A 21426-nucleotide genomic window follows, 5' to 3' on the forward strand; every position below is an offset into this window, starting at 1 on the left:
GATCTCTGAGGTCTTTTCCAACCTTATTGATTCTATGATTCTATGACTTTTAAGATCATTGAGTCCAACCATTATCTAACTCTACCAAGTCTGGTTCTATACCATGTCCTTTAGCACCACATCTATGCATCTTTTAAACACCTCTAGGGACAAAGATTCAACCCAAAGCCTATTCCAGTGCTTGATAACCCTTTCAAGGAAGAATTTTCTTCTAATATGCAAACTAAACACCCCCTGGTGCAACTTGAAGCCATTTCCTCTCATCTCTTGTTGCTAGGGAGAATAGACCAATATTCACTTTGTTAGAACCTCCTTTCAGGCAGTTGTAGAGGGTGAGAAGGCCTCCCCTCAACCTCCTTTTCTCCAGGTTAAACTATCCGTGTTCTCTCAGCCACTCCTCATCAGGCCTGTTCTCCAGACCCTTCACCAGCTTCATCACCCACTTCTGGACCCACTCCAAGACCTCAGTGTCTGTTTTTGTACTCAGGTATTTTGTGTTCAAATGAAAACAAAATATTTCTGAAGTTTTGACCATTTTATTTATTGTGCGTTTTTTCCCCCAACCTGAATTGTGCAAATCCTTACATGGCATGCTGGATGTGGACAGTACCCATTCCATATCAGAATATGACAGCAGTGTAAAGCACACCAAACAGAAAGATTATTCAGGCTTGGAAATGCTAGTAAAATTTACTTACTGTGTCAACATTGTAAAATAAAAGATAATGTTGTAAAATGCAAGGTATGCCCCACACTGTTTCAGCTGTGAATGCATGCTCAAAAATATACCCATATTCTAATTACATTCAAGAGAATGATGATAGACAAAACCCCTGAGAAGTCTTCTCCTGCTTCCCTTTGCCATGTTCAAAGTATTGGTGTAAGCAATTAAAATGAAACCCTGTGAGTCTAGCTTGCACAACGTTTAATTGGATCCAGTCACCACTGCAACAACAGCCATGGTTAGAGCTGAAACTGCGTCTTTAGCTAATCTTTCAATGGTAACAAATTCTACCATGAGTAAGTAGGCAGGTTTTGTGTCATGTGTTACAAAACACAAGCATAAATATGGCATAAAGCTGGATGTTTCTATGAGAATTTGTATTGAAAGCAAGATCCCTACAAAAAGCCGCTTAGGAACCCTGAGAAAACAACGAAAAGTCACAATCTTCCCTCTGCCAAAACAGCTGTTAAGAAATACTGCCTCAAAATCAAAAACTGCTGAATGAACAAAGCAGTGGTCAAAGAAAAAACAGCCAGTGCAGGGAACCTCCTCCTCCCGCCTTGATGCTCATGCACACATATTCAGGTTGCTCTTGCAAGAGTTATGAATTCCTGACTATAAATGACAATGTTTCCCATGGTAACCTTATCTGCTCTCAGTGCTGACAGACTGCCTAAGTTCAGGAAGGTGTAATTTACACTTCTTTGCACCATGATGAGCAAGTCTGTCCATGAAAATAATTATGCTTTTTATTGAGTGGATTAAAATCCCTTTGCATAACTTCAATGTGATTTTGGTATGATTGCATATGCAAAAAAAGCAAAACTCAACAAACTGAGCCACATTCTGAACTCTGAGTCCCTGAAACCACTGTGAGTTTTGCTTAAGCAGAGTTCAGAAAGCAGCCCCAATGAAAACAAGCTTTAGCAGCTACATGGGCTGGCCTCAGCACCACTATTCAAACCAATGATCTCCCATACAAGTTCTGTTCCACTCCAGGCCACAATTCCAGCACCACTCAAATCTGCACTGAGGCCGAGGACACTTCATATGCATGCAGCCACCTACAAAATAGTAAGAGAATGGTTTTGGTACTTGGCGAACACTTAGAGATGTTAATCAACAATCAACAGTATTAAAATCAGTTTTATTAGGCATTCAGTTACAAAGCAAGTAGAGTATTTAATAAAAGTATAAAGCTCAAGGATATTTTCCCTGGGCTTTTAAAAACCTCCTACTCCCTCTTTTAGTGGGCTGTAATGTGCTGGTCTCACTTAAGGGACTGCAAGAATAGGAGGAATTAGAAGAAACTATGCTAAGAATAGGGAAAAGAGATGACAGTAGCTTACTTTATCTTAGTCCAGCTGTGAGACAGAAGATGAACAAAATGCAATCTTTCTTTGACATTTAGATTCAACAATTGAGAGATTTGCAAAAAGAATAAATCAGGAGATACAGACTTTTGTGGTTAATTGCTAATTATATCATAATGACATTGGTCATGTAAGTTAATTTGATCTTAGTATCTGAAGCAGGCTTTTGATCAAGTCAGTGTTTCCTGTGTGATGGATTTTTTTCTTGCCCATACTGTGACAGCAGCTTTAATCTCTCCGCTCACAACCTTGATTAAATGTTTATTTTGTAGTATGTAAAACATTAACATTGTCAAAGGTCATTACAGAAATACAGGTCAAATGGAAATTATGTTGTTTACCACACAAAGAGATCTCTTGTATATTCCAAACTGAAATCCAGTGTGAAGAAACACTGAAATGTTGAAATCTTGGTTTGACTCCAGATGGGGATAAGGGAGGTACAGAGTGTATGTTCCCTACTGTATGATCTACTACCCTTACACCACATTTTCTATAAATGACACTCTATAATGATTCTTGGAAGGTAAAACCAGCAGGAGACACAAGAACTGATTTCTTAAAATAGACCTGTCTGCTTCATCTGACAGAGATCTTGTGATGGCAAGGTCTATTTGTTAATTTATACCTTAGTTTAAAAGGTGCAATTCTCCAGATATTTTTATCTTATTTAAATGTAAGTGTACCAATAGCCAGCCTGCATGTTACATTTTACTTAAGGTTTAAGATCCAATTCTGTCTTACAATGTGTGTTAAGATATCACTGGGTAAAATGCATCTCAGTTCTGGTGCAGGACCCAAACCCCACTAAATACCCTGCTCTACCTGCTAAGGTACTTAAATCATGTTATTCTTGGCTACTCAGCAGCTGAGATCAGCATTTGGAGTGGAGAGTGCCTCAAGCAATGTGCCCTACAGCTTTTTGACTACAGCAGTCCTTTGAGAAATGTGGATGTGTGTTTAAATTCACTCAGAGTGGGATGTCAGCTATGAGAAAGTATTTTGCTCTTTCATTTTGGCATCATCACTGGTCCCTTGTAAAAGATACTGTCTACAGAAGCATTTGGGGAGAGAAGATTGAATTATTCTCATGTGTATAGTCACTGTACTCCACCCAAATGAAGCCTGTTGGCAGACTTTAACATACAGTTGTTAGGTGCTTGACACCAGCTGTATTTTGGCAGAAGCAAAGTGCTTTTTCAGTTTACAAACGGCACATGCAGTACCTGTAACCAGAGGAGAAAGCAAGCACTGCACTTTTTAAGCTTCATGCCTTAATGCGCAGTCACAGAATTACTGAGGTAGGAAGGTACTTTAGAGGTCTTCTGGTCCAACTCCCTTCTGCTCAAAGCAGGGTCAAGTAAAGTAAGGTGCTCAGGATTGCATCCAGTTGGGGTTTGAATGTATACTAGAATGGAGACTCTTTCTGGGCAATTTGTTCCAGTCTTCAACCACACACACAAAGCACTTTGTTATGTTTCTTATGTGTTTCAGCTCATGCCCATTGCCTTCTGCCCTTTCAGTGAGCACCACTGAGAAGAGTTTGGCTCTGTCTTCTTTGCAGCCATCATCAGGTATTTATTCATCCAGTCCTTTAATCATCGTTGTAGCCCTATGCTGGACTCACTGCAATCTGCACCTCTCTTGCACAGGGGAGCTCAGAACTTGACCCACCACCAATCCACACCAGTGCTGAGCAGAGCACTGGAAAAATTACCTCCCTCAAACTGCTGGTGATGCTCTTTCTAATGCAGCTCAGGATACAGCTGGCCATCTTTGCTGCAAGGGCACATTGCTGGCTCATGTCCAACTTTATAGTTCACCAGGACACTGAGATCCTTTCCATCAGGTTGGCCCTCAACCTGGACCGGTGCATTTCACTTCGTTGAACTTCCTGGGGCTTCTCTCATGCCATTTCCTAGTCTGTCAAGGTCCCTCTAAATGACAGCACAATCATCTGATTCCAGTGTATTGAAACGTTTCTAGCTTGCTGCTATGGCTTTGACATTTTGCATTATGAGGTGGTATTCTGACACAGGCCAGGCTATAAACAAGGAAAGGTCTTCTCCTGCTTACTATCCATCTTCAATAAATATTTTCTTTTAAAGATAAAAAGTATAATGTCCTTTATCTCCTTTTTGATACACTGGGGAATTTTACAAGCAGCTTCCCTAAACATTAGTGGGAATTGTGTAAAAGTTGTCAAATAGAAATATCCTGCTCGTGACAAATGTCAACTGCCTGTAATTTAATAGCAGAAGTTTTGGGGCAGAGTCTAAGAGAAGGTAAAGGCCCTAGCATTACTTTGAGTCTGACCAGAAGTTTTCAATTTTTTCTTTAATTTGGCTATGCATGAAGTGTTCACTATGAATAGGATTATTATTTGTCTATTTATAATTCAGCTCAAACTTCTGGTTTCCAGCCCATTTTTTATCAAGTCTGTAAATAATTTCTTCTAACTACCCCTCTATTTTCTGTCTTCTGCTGCCCACCTTGCTCTCTACAATCTGCCAAATCTTGTCACACCTTCCCACCCTTGAATTCATGCTTTCTTTTCTTCTGCTTCTTGTGCTTAAAGAAGTCTCCCACTTTCCATCTGCCAACTGCCTTCTTTCATGAAACCTTAGATTTCAGGATTTTGCCCTGTTTCTTCAGTAATGTTTCTGTGGTATCACTGCTTGAAATGTTTACTTTTCACAGTTTACAGAGTCTTATTTGGCATTTTCAGCATCCCATTTGAATAACTGATGCCACAAAACTGAGAAGAATTCTCTATTCTTGCTGTTTACATAATAATTAGGCAACAATTATAACCTATTTTGATTAATTAGCATAAATACAGTTAAATATTGGAACAGCATGAACCTACAGAGTGTAGCCTGTGTAATGTTCCCTGTTTCTTCCTACATGGTAAGCACTGATTAGTGCAACCAGTTTGTCAGGATTTGCTCTCCTACTCTGGATATCTCACTGGGTTGAGGTTAATCTTACGTAAATTCAGCTATATACTCAGTAGACATCTACAGCAGGACTAATTCTCTACATCCCACTTTTAGGTATGATTATTCTGGCCTACATTAGACACATGTTCTGTTCCTTCATGAGATGAACTTTGTTTAAAAATGACTAATTTTTCCACAGACGATGGAAACTCTAGACAACCATCTAAGTATCGACTTGCACGAAAGTTACATCCAGTGTCTCTGTGTGTACCATTTTCCCTATAAAATAGCAGGGCATTTTGTGAGGCTTAATTAGTGGCTGTACAACTAAGTGATGTAGATTTAGTGATTTCAAGATAATTTAGATAAGGTGACTAAGGGAAGATCCAAGGTACATGTGCTCTTCTTTTCTTGGAATAGTAGTGTGTATGTGTACATATGGACATTCATACATCTATGTTGTAAAACGAATTTAAAAAGACAATTAAGTATGAAATATCTAATAAATTTACCATTTTTTTCTACTGGAACATTGCAGTTTGGGCATGGCTTAGTTGTCTTCTTGATGGTTTCTCTAGATGCCTCTTCCCATCGAGCTTGCTTGGCTGCCTGTTCATCAACTAGGTATCCCTGCAAAGAGAGAGAAAAACTACCTGTGGGCATAATACTGAAAGGCTGTGCTGGGACATGATGCTTATACTGAAGTGGAACTATTTACCCATGGTAAGAGAGGAGGAACTGCAAGGCCAGGAAGGCTGGACTTTGTGAGAAATGCAGAACTTTTGCTTCAAAATGCAAATTTCTTAGTGCCCAGTGTACACAGCATGTGCATTGCAGGATGGCAGGAGAAGCTGCAGCAGCTGGAGCACGTGACATCCTGGAGGGTCCTTCCTGCATCCAGATGCAGCACAGGCTGTGTCCTCCCTCCTGGTCCCTGCCTTGAGTGGCAGGCAAAGCCTTAACAGGAGGACACAGGGGGCATCTAGCCATGCTGCACATGCACAAAAATAGATAAAGCAAAAGGCAAGACAAAGCAGGAATCAGAAGAACACAGCTGAGACCTGACATGCTAGACACTGTTGGTTTGACTCTGCTTCAGGGGTTAAAGCCCTTCTTGCAAGATAAACAAATCCACCAAGGCAACACTTGATAATGCAGAATGGTGGGGTCCATGGAAAGAAATGGTTTTTCACAATAAAGTGTACTCCTGGTTTCAGAGGTCTATATAAGTATCTCAATTTAAGCGGCACATGTGAAAAAAAATTTTTGGAGAAAAAGTAATAAACAAACACAACCCCCCAGTGAACAACGGCAGCAAGTAGCTCTCCAGATAGTGCCACACAGCTGGAAAAAGTCATCATGAGGAGTATTTTAGAAGGGACTCCTGTCCTATTTATGACTGGGACAAAATTACATAATCTACACAAGTGTCCTACTTGGCAGTTTCCTACTTAACATGATAGTACAAGGACAAAAAGATGGTAGTGCCTTGGGTCATTTCTATTATACAAGTTTGGCAATGATGTGAATCGTAGCTGTAAACAGTGTTTGTAGGTTCTGGCCTTAATGTGCTGCTCTCTCAATTTGTAATGTGGGTGTTTAAAGATCTTAAACTAAACTACAATTTGTAAAACTTCCCATAACTTCTTTGTGTATACCTACTAAATGCTCATAAATGCTATGTGTCAACTTTTAATATTTATTTAAATTGATAATATTTTTATGTGTTTATTTCTAATAAGACAGAAAAAGGAAATTGGCCCAGTTTTAAATCTGCAACTCAGCCATAATTCCTCATGATTTCTGCCTGGCTACTGATTAAAAAACACTGATAAAACCTATGAAATGTTGCAGTGTCAGTGAGTAAGATCAAAGTCTGAGTTAAAAGAACAGCAAAGAACAACATCTGCAGAAACTAGTTCCCAGCTCATCTGGTGGCCCTTGCAACATGCATCTTAAAAGAACACAACCTTTTTTAATAAGGAAACATCAAAAATGTATTTATGGTATAATTTCTTTTACTTTACTACATACATCAGTCTCCTCAGCTCTTAAATCCCTTTTGTTGCTCCTCAATAATCTCCAATTTGCTAACATATTTTGATACAGAGATGACAAAAATGAACAAAGTCTTCTTAGCTGTATCCTAGAAGTGACTTTTAGTTCTCTTCTTCTGGAAAGGGAACTCAGCCCTGCACCCTGTGGATTATTCAGCAATTCTGCAAAAGAATGACCTCTATACAGTGGCACATTAATAAGTTCTGGGAAATGGAAAAAGCTGCTCAGGCTAATAGCAAAGAACATAATCTAGTATTGATCTTGCAACACCTTGATCTTTAAGAAAGGATGACTTCAGCAAGCAATCTGAGCTAACTCAGAGAGGCCTGAACACAAGATAAGGAGAGTGAGGAATACTTGACCTGGGCCTCAGTTTGCCCAAGGACAGAAAGAAGCACTTTGAGGCATGGTTTAATGGCCATGGTGGTGTTAGAGTGATGGCTGGCCCAATGATCTTGGAGCTCTTTTCCACCCAAAGTAATTCTATGATTCTATGTTGTTAATTTCACATAATTGTGATGAGAATTAATTACTTAACACCCATACAGGTTAAAATCATCATAGCAATGACAAAAAATTGCTATTCTTTTCAGAATAATAGCTACATGTGAAGACCAGAAGTATTTTTAATTTTCTTAGTCAACCCTGAAGAACTTCACAGAGGCTGTTTTCCTCAAACAGTTCATATTCAAACTGTTTAGTTTAGTACTTGGAAACACACATTTTCCCCATCTTCATGTTTTTGTTGGGCACTAGTAGCAAATCACCATGAAGTAAATTTTCATATACCAAACTTCTAATTGATTTGTGTAAAGATATCGGATCCTACTTCTGAAAGCAAACAGAACCTCCAGAGAGCTCAAGAATAACTAAAATAAACACTTCAAACCATGCATATGCATATTGCCAAGAAAGAACAAATTGCTGAAAGCAGTAGATAGAATTATTATATTAATATTATCCACTGCAAAAATGCTATCATGAAATAGATGTAGCATTAGAGCTGAAACATCCTTCCTATGCCCAGTCTTGCTGAATGCTAAGTTAAAAACTTATTTCTGCAGGAAGCAAATGCAGAGAAATGATACAGCGATGGAGGCCCACCAATTCAGCAAAGAAACCTTAGCATACTGATCTGTGAGCCTCCAGTGTTCATGTGCTTTATTTAGTGCTCCACATATGATGATTGGGGCTCCACATATGATGATTTAGGGCTCCACGTATGATGATTGGAAGCACACATATTTGTCTTCATTTTTTCCCTCAAACAATAAAGGAAAGTTGTTTTGACACTTCTCCATTGCCAGTGTCTATCTAAATCATGTTCTTTCATTCTGCCTAGTAGGATCCTTCCTCCTAGGAAGTTCAGAGATGCTTCACGTGTGCATCACATATCAGTTTGCCAATGACAGTAGACCTGGATTACTGTGATGCTGAGCCTGCACAATATTATCTAGTTTCCCCCCAACAAAGCTACTAGATTCCATCCACGACACTTTATGAATATTTTTTGATTCTCAGCTGTGCTGCACTAGATTCCCTCAGATGTTCCTCCCCAGCAGCTGTGCTGCACATTATGACCAGGAACGACTACCCATAAATAACAGGAACCTACAGTAAGAGCTGTTGCAAGCAGTTTTCAATATCCCCTCTACAATACTGCCTTAGTGAGATGGGGTGGGGGAGAAATCTCCATTGTTACCTATGAGTGACAATGAAGGAAGTGGATTTACTTCTGTTCTGTTTCTGGAAAAAATAATGGGGATAAAGAGACCACACAGAATGCTGAGCACCATACAGCAGTGCAAGAACATGCACATGGAAGGCTTTTTATGTGGTAATCAATTCCAAACAGTACTGGAAAAAAAGTCCTACAGAGGCAGAAAGCATCTTGAAATAGAAACAGTGTGTCAATCTTAAAGCAGCATCTCATTCAGGTAATAGGACACATATTGACTTGTTGGTAGAACCACACAAAGTAAACAATTTGTCAGAAACTAAGCAGTACCATTCAGTTTAAAATAATTTATGGCAAACTTCTTGTTCAAAATACTGGAAGCATTATTACATTATTATGATGTTAAGTTCCAACATCCAGTGCTTTCCATAATGTCTTCTGTAAGCTGACTTCTTCTATGGTCATGCTTATTTTACCTTTATAATGGTTTAGTGCAAGGGGTTAACTTGCTCCCCCAATACAAAAGTGAGGGGAAGAGTAACACACAAAACTTGGTTGGATAGACAGGTTGGATAGATAGGCTGAGTTCAGATGGACAAGGTTTAACAAAACCAAGAGGCTAACAAAATCAATTCCTGGACTTGGGTCACAACAACCCCATGCAATGCTACAGGCTTGGGCCAGAGTGTCTGGAAAGCTGCCTGAATATGACCCAGCTGGGTGGTCAAGCAGACCAATAACATCCTGACCTCTATCAGGAATGATGTGGCCAGCAGGAGTAGGGAGGTGATTGTGCCCCTGTACTTTGCACTGGTGAGGCTGCACCTCGATAACTGTGTTCAGTTTTGTGTGCCTCACTGAAAGAAAGACATTGAGTGGCTGGTGTGTGCCCAGAGAAAGGCAGTAAAGCTGGTGAAGGGTCTGGGGAACAAGTCTTATGAGGAATGGCTGAGGGAACTGGAATTATTTACTTTGGAGAAGAACAGGGTGAGGGGATACCTCATTGTTCTCTACAATTACCAGAAAGGACGCTGTAGTGAGGTGGGGGTTGGTCTCTTCTCCCTAGTATCAGGTGACAGAACAGGAAGAAATAGCCTCAAACTGCACCAGGGGACGTTTAGATATTTTTTATTTTCACAGCTTCTGCTGAGCTGTTTTATGAACATATTCACATGACTTAACCTTGTGTCATGTTTAGCTATGTCTTTTACTTCAGTTCTGGGGGAAAAAACTAGCAGATGTCTAGGGCACTACATATGGTACAGGTGCTTTGAAAACAACACAAAATATTATTTGAGTCATTTGAGAGTCAAAATCTCACTAAGAGAGGTGTGAATAGCTATGGGACTAGTGTTCCAGCCTAGAGAAAGATTTTGGCTAACCAAAACACTAAAATAAGACTATAGATAAGGAACAGGAAAGATATTTATCAGTCAGAATACATTTCACATACAGGAAAAAAAAAATGTGTCAGTACTGCAGTGATCCTGCTACATTCACATAAAACAGCCTTGTGTGAGCCAATTTGTCTGGTATGCCTGGGGAATTCTGTTGTAGAAAAAGAGCTGCTTTGTGATGACAGCAACTAACTAAAATCAAAGTGATATGCAAAGGATATTGGGTCTGGTATAAGGTGAAAGAGACATTCATTAAATAAAATCCGAGCATTGGAGTGGTAAAACTGCACACCAAGGTGCTCGCTCTACATGTTGGGGCCGTTCATATCATCATGAATTAAATTCAGGCAGCTGGTGAATATTGAATTTATTCTAAAGCAGAAGTTATAATCTAATAAAGGACACTCTTGCATAACTGTTTTCCACAAGTGGAATAAAGAACATGCCTACTTCCATTAGTAGCAACACAGCTGCAAATGAATGTCAGTGTAACCTCACAAACAAAAGCAGCCTTTCACAATTGCTTCCCAAAATAGAAAAGCTAAAATTCTCTTTATATAGTTTCCATCTATTTCTCATTAGACATAAAGTTAAGATCTATTCTCAGATTTCCTCAGGTGTATCTTTATTTATAACATAGGAATTAATTTTACAGGACATTTTCTGGTTATAGTTATTTTTCTCGCTCCTTTAATTAGACATCTGTGGGTAGAAATGTCCTGTGCTTGACATTGTGAAAATACCTAGCCAATAAACCCCTGAGTCTCAGTTTCTTTTCCCATTGTTTAAGATACTTTAGAAATCAAGATAGGTGTGCCATTTTTTGGGGGGTACAGTTATATTTTATTTAATTTTTAAAATTAAACTTATGGGGGAAAATATATCAATGGCCTAATAATAGATGTTCCACATTTCATACTATGAGTCAGGACTCATTAAAACATGTTATTTATTATGAACTTCTTCAGTAGCTCTTTCTTTCACTAAAATGCAGCAAAATAATTCATGATTTTTGTGGTCAGCATTTACTATTTATCATTTTGATTAATTTTCCCTCTTGTTTGAGTAGAGGAAGAAGTTTCCAGAGAAATGCTGCATGTTTATCAATTTAGTACTTGCTTGTAGTACACTATTTCAAATACCTCACCTTTGGTTTCCTACTGTTCTAAAAGCAGTAAGGAAAGTTTGCTGAAATAGTGGTGAAACAATTCTGAACAAGATATTTGCAATATTTAGAGCATAAACACAAACCACTAATAACCAAGAACTGAATTAGAAGGTCATATAACTGTGGAGTACAATATAATATGTATGTTTTCCCTAACACCTCACCCTTCATTGAAGGTTTGAGCTTCCCCCTGATAGTAAATGAGGAGACATGCAGTTCCATAATTTTGTCAGCATTATGTCTTTCTCTTACTATTTTATATGCACACTGCATAATTTTTCAATTCCACAGCAATATTGTAAGAAATACATTGTACCAAGCCTGATTTTCATGAAGTGTTAGCTAAATATTTCATATCTTAACATGATGATAATTCAGCTAAGGATATGTTGAAAGCACCTTTACTTGGTAATTCCATATTAAAATAAAATTCTGACATAGCTTGTGCTCACAGTGAGCCAATATGTTTTACTGCATAATTAAACTGTCACCTACACAGAGAGCATCAACCTTCACAACCTTATGTGCTTGCAGGAAATCTCCAGGCATGCAGGATGAGACAGATGTTGTTCAGGGATATAAAGGGAAGCCTGCTAATCAATGTCTGTGTATTTTCTACCACCTACTGGCAACTTTGAGACCTGCCTACATGAAGCACTGGGAGGAAAAGATGGGGCTGGTGCCTCACCTTCAGCACAAGTTAGCAGAGTTTTTCCAGAAACAACACTGCAAAAGACTTCAGCAGGCTGCCAGGTGATGTGCCAGGCTTTCCTAGATACGTGCTGCGATTCAGAGCTGATCATTTGCCTGAGAGCTCATGGCCAAGTTAGGTTTGAGCCAAGAAACTCTATCTGGGATTGCAGTCAGGGCCTGGGTGGCATGTGCAGGTGAATAGGATCAGGTCTGCACTGACTCTGCTGAGGCACTGTATTACTTTTGGTTTGGTCTGATGAGCTCCTGGGCTGACACAGTTCCTGGATAAGTTTTACACTGCCAGTGGCAGAAAAGCAGAGTTAGTACATGGATCCTGAATTAATTACCTGAGTACTTGTAAGGATTGGATCTCAAATAATGAACAGCTGAGGTTTGATTTAAAGGTGGTAGGTTTGGGGATAAGCTGTAGGATTTGGGTGACCAAGGAGTCCAGTTTAGGACTACAGCTGGGACAGGCAGCATCCCACAGGTTTGGAGCTGAATTGATGTCAAGTTCAATGATACAAACTTACACTGAAACAGATTGTAGATGAAAAATTCCTTCAATGTTGACACCATGCTATTCCTGGTAAAGGACTAACTATTGCAGCCTGTCCCAGACTGAAGCTAACTGAGCCTAGGACTTAGACAGCCAGTGAAAGGTTAAATATGACACGAGATAGGTTAAACATAACCTAGAGAAATATGTTACCAATTTCAACAAGCTGTACAATAACAGGAAGTTAACTCTGACACATGGGGTGTGAGCCATGATGAGGGCCAAAGAACAAAAAGGCTGCAAGCACAGGTGTATAAATGGTTGAATTAATCTCAGCGAGCCAGAGATGAAAACAATCCCCCCCTCCCCCCTGCTTCTTTACATGTATGCTCCATGAATGTTTTGTATGCATTGTACAGCAGCGCTGTATGAAGGATACCTTTGTCGTGATTGGTATTCAGATGAAAAGATACACTAACGCCTGGGCTTGCTGCCTTTTAGCTACCTCTCGGTTTGCTTGCCTGTGTACAGGAAGTGAAGGAAACATTCTTTCAGTGACACATCACCACCTTGTGGAGAAGTTCAATTAGTGCAGCACTCAATTTCTTGAAGGAAAAGAAGGCTGACCTAAGTTAATTAACTTCTGCTTAAATTGAATTCTAAATTAATTTTGGGTAGACTATGGTCTTGTCTATATTGGGGAAATGATTTGCATAGCTGCAACAGTTATTCTAGTGCGGTCATTTAGCTGTTCTGGAACACCTCTTTGATAGTACAGGACATTTTCCAGGAACAGTGAAAGATGCACACATTACACTGGAACAGCAAATGTAATCAACTTTCCTAAGTTATCAGGTCTAATTGGGTGCAATTCATGTGCTGACATACTGAACTGGATGGATGATTTGCTCCCATTGTCACCAGGAAAAGTGAAGGCTATAGGCAAATATTAAAACACCCCACTTCTTTATGGAGTATTCTGATTTTTCCCATCACACCTTTACCTCTGCCCTAGAGCATGGAAATGATACAAAATATTGCCTCCAAAGAGATAGCATTGTTGAACTCATCTGTGTGGTGCTACAAAGACTTTCAGTTATCTAAGCAAAACTCTAAGCATAAATAGCTTAAAGTATATAGGACTTACTGTTCATGTTGAGATGTATTCAAGTTCTAGCTCTGTTTAATTCAGGTAAGACATTAAGCTTTGGTGTCTCACTTTACTAGGCTATTGGATACTTTAAATATCTCTCAATGTCTCTGCTAAAGTTGTTTTGCTTTCTCTTAAATGTGAATGGGAACTGGAAGGCTGTTCTAATGCTACTGCACAAACAAAAGGAGATTGTTTTTCATAGAGAGTAGTAAAGCTTCAAATCTCCTTGTGTGTGTGTATATATATATGTGTGTATATCTATCTATCTATCTGGCTTCAAAAAAGGGGGCTGCATAAATTAATGAAATAAAAATTTGCTGATAACTGCTAAATGGAAAATACCACATCATAATTACAAAACCACTAGAGGCTAGGAAGGTAGATGGATTTTGGGTCTCATACAGTACACGTTCCTGGGTACCAGAGGTAGATACCCTGATGGACTACTGGGATGTTTAATTCTGTCTCAATGAGGGCTAATTATGTTTTGTAAATTAAAAGAGCTTCACTAATAAAGACTAAAGGGAAGAATCTCTTCATAGGTCATAACCTACTGTAGTGTCTCTAAAATATGGCAAATTAACTCTCCCATAGTAGCACATGGCAAAGTTTCTCAGAATGCCTTCATCTCTCTCCCAGGCTCTACATTTAAAGAGTGAGAGGTCTCGAAAGTCAGCCTCAGACATATCCTGCCTGCAGGCACTGACAGGAGATGAACATGCCTTGCTGAGAAGTGGCTTGCCACAAGTCGTCATCAGCAGCTGCCCACAGACCTGCATCTGCCACGTTGGACTGTGTGTGGGCTCATGGTTTGAGTTTCCTCTTAGGATCAAACATATCAGACACCTGAATATCAGTTTTCTGATTCCTAGGAGTATACCTTGGGCATCAAGCTGTGAGATATTTAGGAGGTCTCTCCTATTATTTGCACTTTCTCCACAAAACAAAACAAAACAAAAATAATAAAAAAAACCCCAAACCAAACCAAACCAAAAAAAGGCAAAAAGCAAGACTGTGATTTATTTACTGAAACTCAAATAACGATAAATGCCAGGAGAGAAAACAATTTCCTGTCTTGGTCTACAGCTACAATAAGCTAAAACACAAACTATCTTAATGGCATTTTCTGCATAGGCTGTATAAACCCCCTGTTCTTGAGTTCAAATCCACATGATTTACTCACTGGTGCACTGAAAGGCAACAAGACTACAGAAAGCCTTTCAAAAGGGTTTGCATTATATAAAGACAACCCCAAAAAGCCATTGGGAAGGTGTTTTCTTTATAAACTGCTGGCAGAGCTCTGTGTGTTTCTGACAGAACTCAGCTACTCTATCAATCAAAGTGACTGAAATCTACCTCAAAGCCAGTTTGGCAACTCTAACGTCTGGCATAATTGAGCATGAAGATAATTGCTTTTACTCAGGATTATAACTAGGACTCATTTGATAAATGCAATTCTAGATGGGCCACAGATAATGATCAGGATATAACGAGTTATGGAATCCTTACCTTCTGGGCCTTGGCTCCCTGTGCACGGAGAAGAGAGCTGCATTCCCCTTCATGGTATTCTTCTTTACATTCATAGCAGAACACAAACTGGAAAACAAGACAAAGCACACAAGTCATAAAAACACATTAGGGATATATATGGCATGTTACAGTCATGAAGAGTCACACAGTAGATGATCTCTTGCCCTCCTCATCCCATTAAATTCCCATAATAATCCTCATTAATACAATTATTTTATTATTATACATTTCATTGGTGAAGTAACATAAATGTCAATATTGCCTGCAAGATGCAGGAGGATAAGTTGTTACAAAAATGGCAAAAGTCTGTGATTAAAAATGAGATTTTGCTGCATGGTCTATTTAGGGACATAAAGTTATACTAGATACTTTTGGGGGTGTTTCCCTCACAGTGAAATCTGTTTATACAAGAAGAGGACTGGCTGAAAGAGGCAGTTCTGCTTTATAGTGTTTGCTAATGGAAATAGTTTCTTCCCAGTTCTGAATCAAATACATTCTCTACAGAAAACTACTGCTGACTTTATTAGGGGGTGATCATTATACAGGTCATATGAAATACCATTTTCTAGAAGATTATATCCTTGTCATAGGCTTTTATAGAATGGTTTTTAAAAGTCCATAGAAAGGACACAATGATAGGTTACTTAATATGCATTTCAGGGGACTGCCTCTAGACTATTACTGCATTTCTAGCAATTGTTCTGGTTTCATCTTCCTTAAACTACATTGTTCTTTACCTAAGGTTTCATTGTAAACTAATGTATTTTGCAGATGAGCAAAACAATTGTCCCTGCCTCAGTCTGAGCTGCCTCTGCCATCTAAACTGGTTCATATGTATCAAATTTACTGCCATTTAAAAAAAGTAATGAAGATATCTGTCTTGACGTATGTCTAAATCTTTGACCTATCAACGCTGCATTAAGCTCTGTGTCCTTGCTTCTAAGGGGAAAAATCAATAATGTAAAATGGATCTCTTTCATGTTGTTTTAAAGCTATGCTGTCTTGATGCAACTCCAGACTCTGAAAGATCTCTCAGTGGTAAGCCATTCTGACTGGCATTATAAGCAAGGCTGATAAAACAGCCTTGATTTTTAGACAGAGAGCTGCATTCACAGGTAATGAATACAAGGATATCAGGAGGACATGACACTAGAGCATTTGCCTGCCACAAATTCCTGCTTTTGCAGTTTCATTTTGAGCTCTTTAAAGCGGTATTGTCACTTTTCTATACAGCACTGAAAATCATATTTCATTGTCATGCTAAAGAAACTGCTCTTTTATGAAAAGAAACATTGTACAAGTCCAAAGAGACAGATCCTGTTATTCGCAAAGTCAAGGAAATTTGAAGTGAAGGGGTGGACTGAGTGTTCTAACTTCCAGAGGTATCTAACCTAATCACTTGTTTTCCTTCTTGTCACTTCTCTACACTACTTTGTTGATGATTTCAAATGCTTTATTTTACTTCAACTAACACTGATTTGTTAAACAACTTGGTGCTTACTAGCAAACAGCTTAAGTGTGGAGGCACTTTTCCAAGGTAGTTTGTATGAGAGGCTGCATTATTTTAAGACAGTATCATTTAAATACAGTAACAACTGGGCAAAAGTCTCACCGGTAAATGAACACTGCTCAAACACACATAAGGAGTGTCCTGCTTTGAGTCAGACCAGCACTAATTCTGTTCAGTGATTTTACTTTTCAGCTCAGTCTCTTCTAAGTAATGGCACTTTCTGAAGCTAATGGCATATTTTGCAGACAGTCCCTGCTTCTAGAAGTGATAACTCTCCATGTTTCTACTTAGTACCAAGGACTGGTATGCAGACCAAGGTCACTGTTAAATCTTGTGTGCTATGTTGGGGGTTCAGAAAGTAAAGAGCTGCACCTGTGGGGAGGAGTGGACAGGACAGGTGACCCTAAACTGATCAGCAAGGTATTCCATTTCATGTATGTCATATTCATTATAAAGCTGAGAGATCACAAGGGTCAAGTTCTCTTCCTGAATGGCTGGCAAGAGGAACACTCTGCCCATTCTGCCCTTGATCCCAACCCATGTGTTACTGAATTTGATTCCCATCTTCCATTGATTCCAAACTGGGACTTCCCCAGTGCCTGCTTTGAAGCATCAGTGGTGACCATGACAGAACTGCAGTCAAGTGGGTTGGGTTTGATATTGGTTATGTATATATTTAATTTTTTTTGTTGTTATTCTTTTCATTAAAGCTGGTTTAGTTTTCTTTTCCGTTCTGTAAGTCTCTCTCCCTTATTCCCTTTATCTTCCCTTTGAAAGGGAGAAGTGTTTGGAGGCAGAGTTTAATGGCTGGCCCAGCCTAAACCTTTGACAGAGAGGTACTCTTTGCCTGGATACCTCATATCTGAAAGACTTGTTATGCCTCAACAATTAATGTTATGGCCTGATTTTATTGTATTTCCTACTGTGTGTCCCAGTTCTCTTTTTCCCTTGTAACCGTCTCTCCTTATGAGCACATCTGGCTGAAAACATTTGTCTGAAAGGGTTTTGTTTATGCTGCTTTATCACTGCCTTACCACACAGTGCCTCAGCTTGCTTTCCTCAATTGAGGATATCTCAGATTTCCCACGCAATTTTAAACCTTTCATAAACACTGAAAAGGGAAAAATACTGAAGAAAGAAAAGAAACCTCAGGGCATATATTTTGCAAAGACATTTGTCACAATGCAGTTCACGTGGCATTACTATTTATTATAATAATAAAATACATAAACTCATGCTGTATTACATAAAGATGTGAAACATATTTTCTCATTATAGAGGGCACTTTTTATGCTTACCTTTAAAATAAAAATTCCTCAGGACCAATGTTTGCCCCATAGGCGATACTGGAAACATGCTTGAGTGTATAACTGGGCCATTCATTAACAATTGTGTATTTTGCAAGTAAGCCTATGAGTGAGCCTACCACATCCTTGTGATGAAAGAAAGCCTGATTTTTATTTTATTGTTTTTTTTTTTCCTCTGACAGGACACTTTTTTCACATCTTATTAGATAATGGATGAGATGTAAAATCAGTTCTGTGGCAAAAGAACACCCCGGAGGCTGATCGCTTTGTCAAAATAAAGAGGCTTTTCCCCCCAGAAATGTATTAACACTCTCTTTTTATGGCAAAGCATGCATCATAAAGAAAAGGCATGCCACTTACCACAAAGAGCAGTTTGTGATACTTTTATTTTATTTTATTTTATTTTTTACATTGAGACATGAAAAATAAGTTAAAGCTATAAAATACAGCAATTGCAAAACTGCTGTTGGCTAACTTGTACTTTGTAGCTGCATTAATATAGCTATTTTGTCCTTGGGAAGAAAAGGTTTCAAGTTGTTCAGTCAGGATTTAACAGTTTTGCATAAATTTCATATTAGTAAATGTATAAAATTACTATAAGTATCACAATTACTAACAATAGTCACACTTCCTTTCCCTTCACTTGCCAAAGAAAGACTGGCAGATTACTGTGATAATATAAACAGTATATAAAAATTTTATTTCTTTGTGTATTTAGCATTTATTATTGTTACCCTTGAGAGATTCTTCAGCTGGAAACCAGCCAACACAAAGAATAAATCCCAAAGGTCCCAAACCTACCCTCTAGGTTTATGCATTAAAAAGAGGATTATAAGGGAAATCCCCAAAGCACTTAAGGGATTTAGGCACTGGAAATTAATATAACCTCGGTGTATGCTATTACAGACTTTTGAATATCTGAAAAACTGTATGAGATAGGCCTAAGCAGAAATCCTGAATCCAAGTGACCTTAGAATAGAAGGTATTAAAAACCTCAACAGGAATCCAGATCCTGTTTTAAAAATCCTCCTATCTTTACCATCACTCAGATGAAACTAGGGTGGTGAAACCAAGCTGTAGTCTCAGTTATTCCCAACTGGCCCATTCATAGCATTTTAAGTATTTGAAGGAAAGCAAGTTTGCCATTTACATGCCACCTGGTTGGTTTTCAGAAACAAGAGTCTGCCATTTCCTTTTTACAAAAAATTTCAGAGATCTACTTTCCCTTAGATTAAGCACCACAGTTCTTATTCTTGCTCTGGTTTGCTGAAAATGCCTTTTCTGTGGTCTCCAGTAGCTCTGTATAGTGCTTATAAAATATTACTGCTAAAATTATCTTCCTTCCAGCTTCAATACAACGCTCCTATTCTTGAATCCCTACACAAAGCTTCAAGTCTAAGATCCTTACTGTTATTCTAAAGTTACTCCTCAACTCAGATACTAATTTTCTTTTTCATCCTTGCCTCCCCCCACAGCAGATTGAAGGAATGGTTGCTGTGAGGTAGTCATAGCCCAGGTTTAATCTGCAGTACCATACTCTGCTAGAGACTTCAATGTGAGCTAAGAGTTTAAGCACATACTCAGATTTCTGAGCAGCCATCTGCACTCCATGCTGAAAACTGTACCCCTTCACTTCTACAATTATCACTACTAGCTAGACTGAAGTGAGACTGTGTATAATACATTGCTTGGCCAAAATATATCTTCCAAACCAGATTAAAGACATCAGGTGAGGAAAGATACCTCTGATGCAGTGGTTTAATGGTCCCTCAAAATCACTGTTGAAACTTGTATCTAATGTCTACACTGACTGTTTCTGGTTTCAGCTTCCAGCCACTGATTTCTGCTTTGCACTTCTATGCTAAAGGAAAGATCTTTTGAGCATCCCATATTTTCCTCCTGTGAAGGTGCTTCAGTACTGTAATCAAGATTCCTCTGAATCTTTAAACACAGAATCACAGAAGTACTGAAAACATCCATTTGGAAGAGACCTCAGCACTGAAGGGTCAATACTATATCATGTCTTTAAGTGCTAGCTCCACACACTGCTTAAACACCTCCAGGGACAGTGACTCCACCACTGCCCTGGGCAGACCATTTCAATGTTTGATCACCCTCTCTGTGAAGAAGTATTTCGTAGCAATTTTCTCCCTGATTAAACTATTCCTCCTCACTGTCTCCTTCAACCCCAAACCATATTCACGGCACTTTTCTGGAGGGTGTCTCATTTTGTCATTAATTATATTTGACTAATCTTTGTATAAATGCTGTGCTGTGTCTTTTCTACTCATTTCTGGATCACTGCTGAGTGTTGAATTGTGACAAGTTCACTTTCAGTCCTTGTTGAATGCTGCTAGCAATACCCTAATACACATAGATTTTTCACAGAAAACACTTTCTGTGGTCTGCTCATTCTTAAATCCACACAACCATAGCCCAACAAGGCATCCATACTGCATCATCTGATGCTGATGAGATAATCCTGCTCCACAGACCCTAACCATGTCAGCTGGATACTTTTTTTTTTCCTTCTTCTTTTTTTTTTTTTTTTCCTTTTTTTTTTCCTTATTTTTTTTTTACCTGGAGAGTGTTTTATTAAATATGAAGACAAACAAAACACTAGGAGGGCAAAAATGCCTCTTCTCTTCACATGACAACACAATCACCCAGTCAAAAATCTCAAAACCCAACCCAATCCAACCCAACCCAACCCAACCAACCAAACAAGAAAACACAAACAAACAAAACACCAAAAAAATCCAACCCAAAGCAAAAGAAACCAACCTTGAAAATGTAAAATGTAAGGCACCAAGTTTCAATTCTAAATGAGCTTTTGTAGTATGCTGATGACTGGAACAAGAATTTTTATTAAGGATATGAGCAGTTTGTAAGGGGAATCAAAACTATCAGAATGTGACATACAGAGTGGCGTCACCCGTAATACCCATAGTCTTTCTGTTTAGAAAAATATAGCTTCCAATTGCACTTTCCAAATTACAAATTACAATGCTATCATGAACAATAAAAAAGATAAATAAATCTGTAGGTATGTAAGAAAAGCCCCTGGACCCTAAATGTCACTGGAAAAGGTATCTTTTTAGTAAGAGAGCATTTGGACTCTTGGCTACAGTTCATAAACACAGACTAAGTATTTTTCACTTTGAAACTATATGCTTTGTTCTTTATTTTCATCCAAAGTCAATTAAAAATATGCCCTACCATCCCCCAAGTGTCACAGTCCATGTCATGCTACTGCTGTGAAGCATACATCTTGGGTATTGGTTTGACTTTGCCTCTGGCACTTTGTTATACCCAGCACAAAGTGTAAGACCATCATCCACACGTTCTGCCTTTTGGTATTTCCTGTGCCTACATCAAGAAACTTTAAAAACAG

At 38.7% G+C, this 21426-nt stretch overlaps 1 protein-coding gene across 1 annotated transcript in view; it reads right to left on the reverse strand.

The window, feature by feature from the left end:
- Positions 1 to 1212: 1212 nt before the first annotated feature.
- Positions 1213 to 21426, reverse strand: part of PRKN (parkin RBR E3 ubiquitin protein ligase) — a 739568-nt gene continuing 719354 nt past the window's right edge. The window contains exons 10-12 of the mRNA XM_054162766.1: positions 15195 to 15281; positions 5552 to 5669; positions 1213 to 1788 (exon numbers count right to left, since the gene is read on the reverse strand). Coding sequence (XP_054018741.1) covers positions 1679 to 1788; positions 5552 to 5669; positions 15195 to 15281 — 315 coding nt within the window. The 3' untranslated portion in view covers positions 1213 to 1678. The remainder of the gene's footprint in view (positions 1789 to 5551; positions 5670 to 15194; positions 15282 to 21426) is intronic.

Source organism: Dryobates pubescens, chromosome 6 (assembly GCF_014839835.1).
Source record: "Dryobates pubescens isolate bDryPub1 chromosome 6, bDryPub1.pri, whole genome shotgun sequence".
In the NCBI taxonomy this organism is placed as follows: domain Eukaryota; kingdom Metazoa; phylum Chordata; class Aves; order Piciformes; family Picidae; genus Dryobates; species Dryobates pubescens.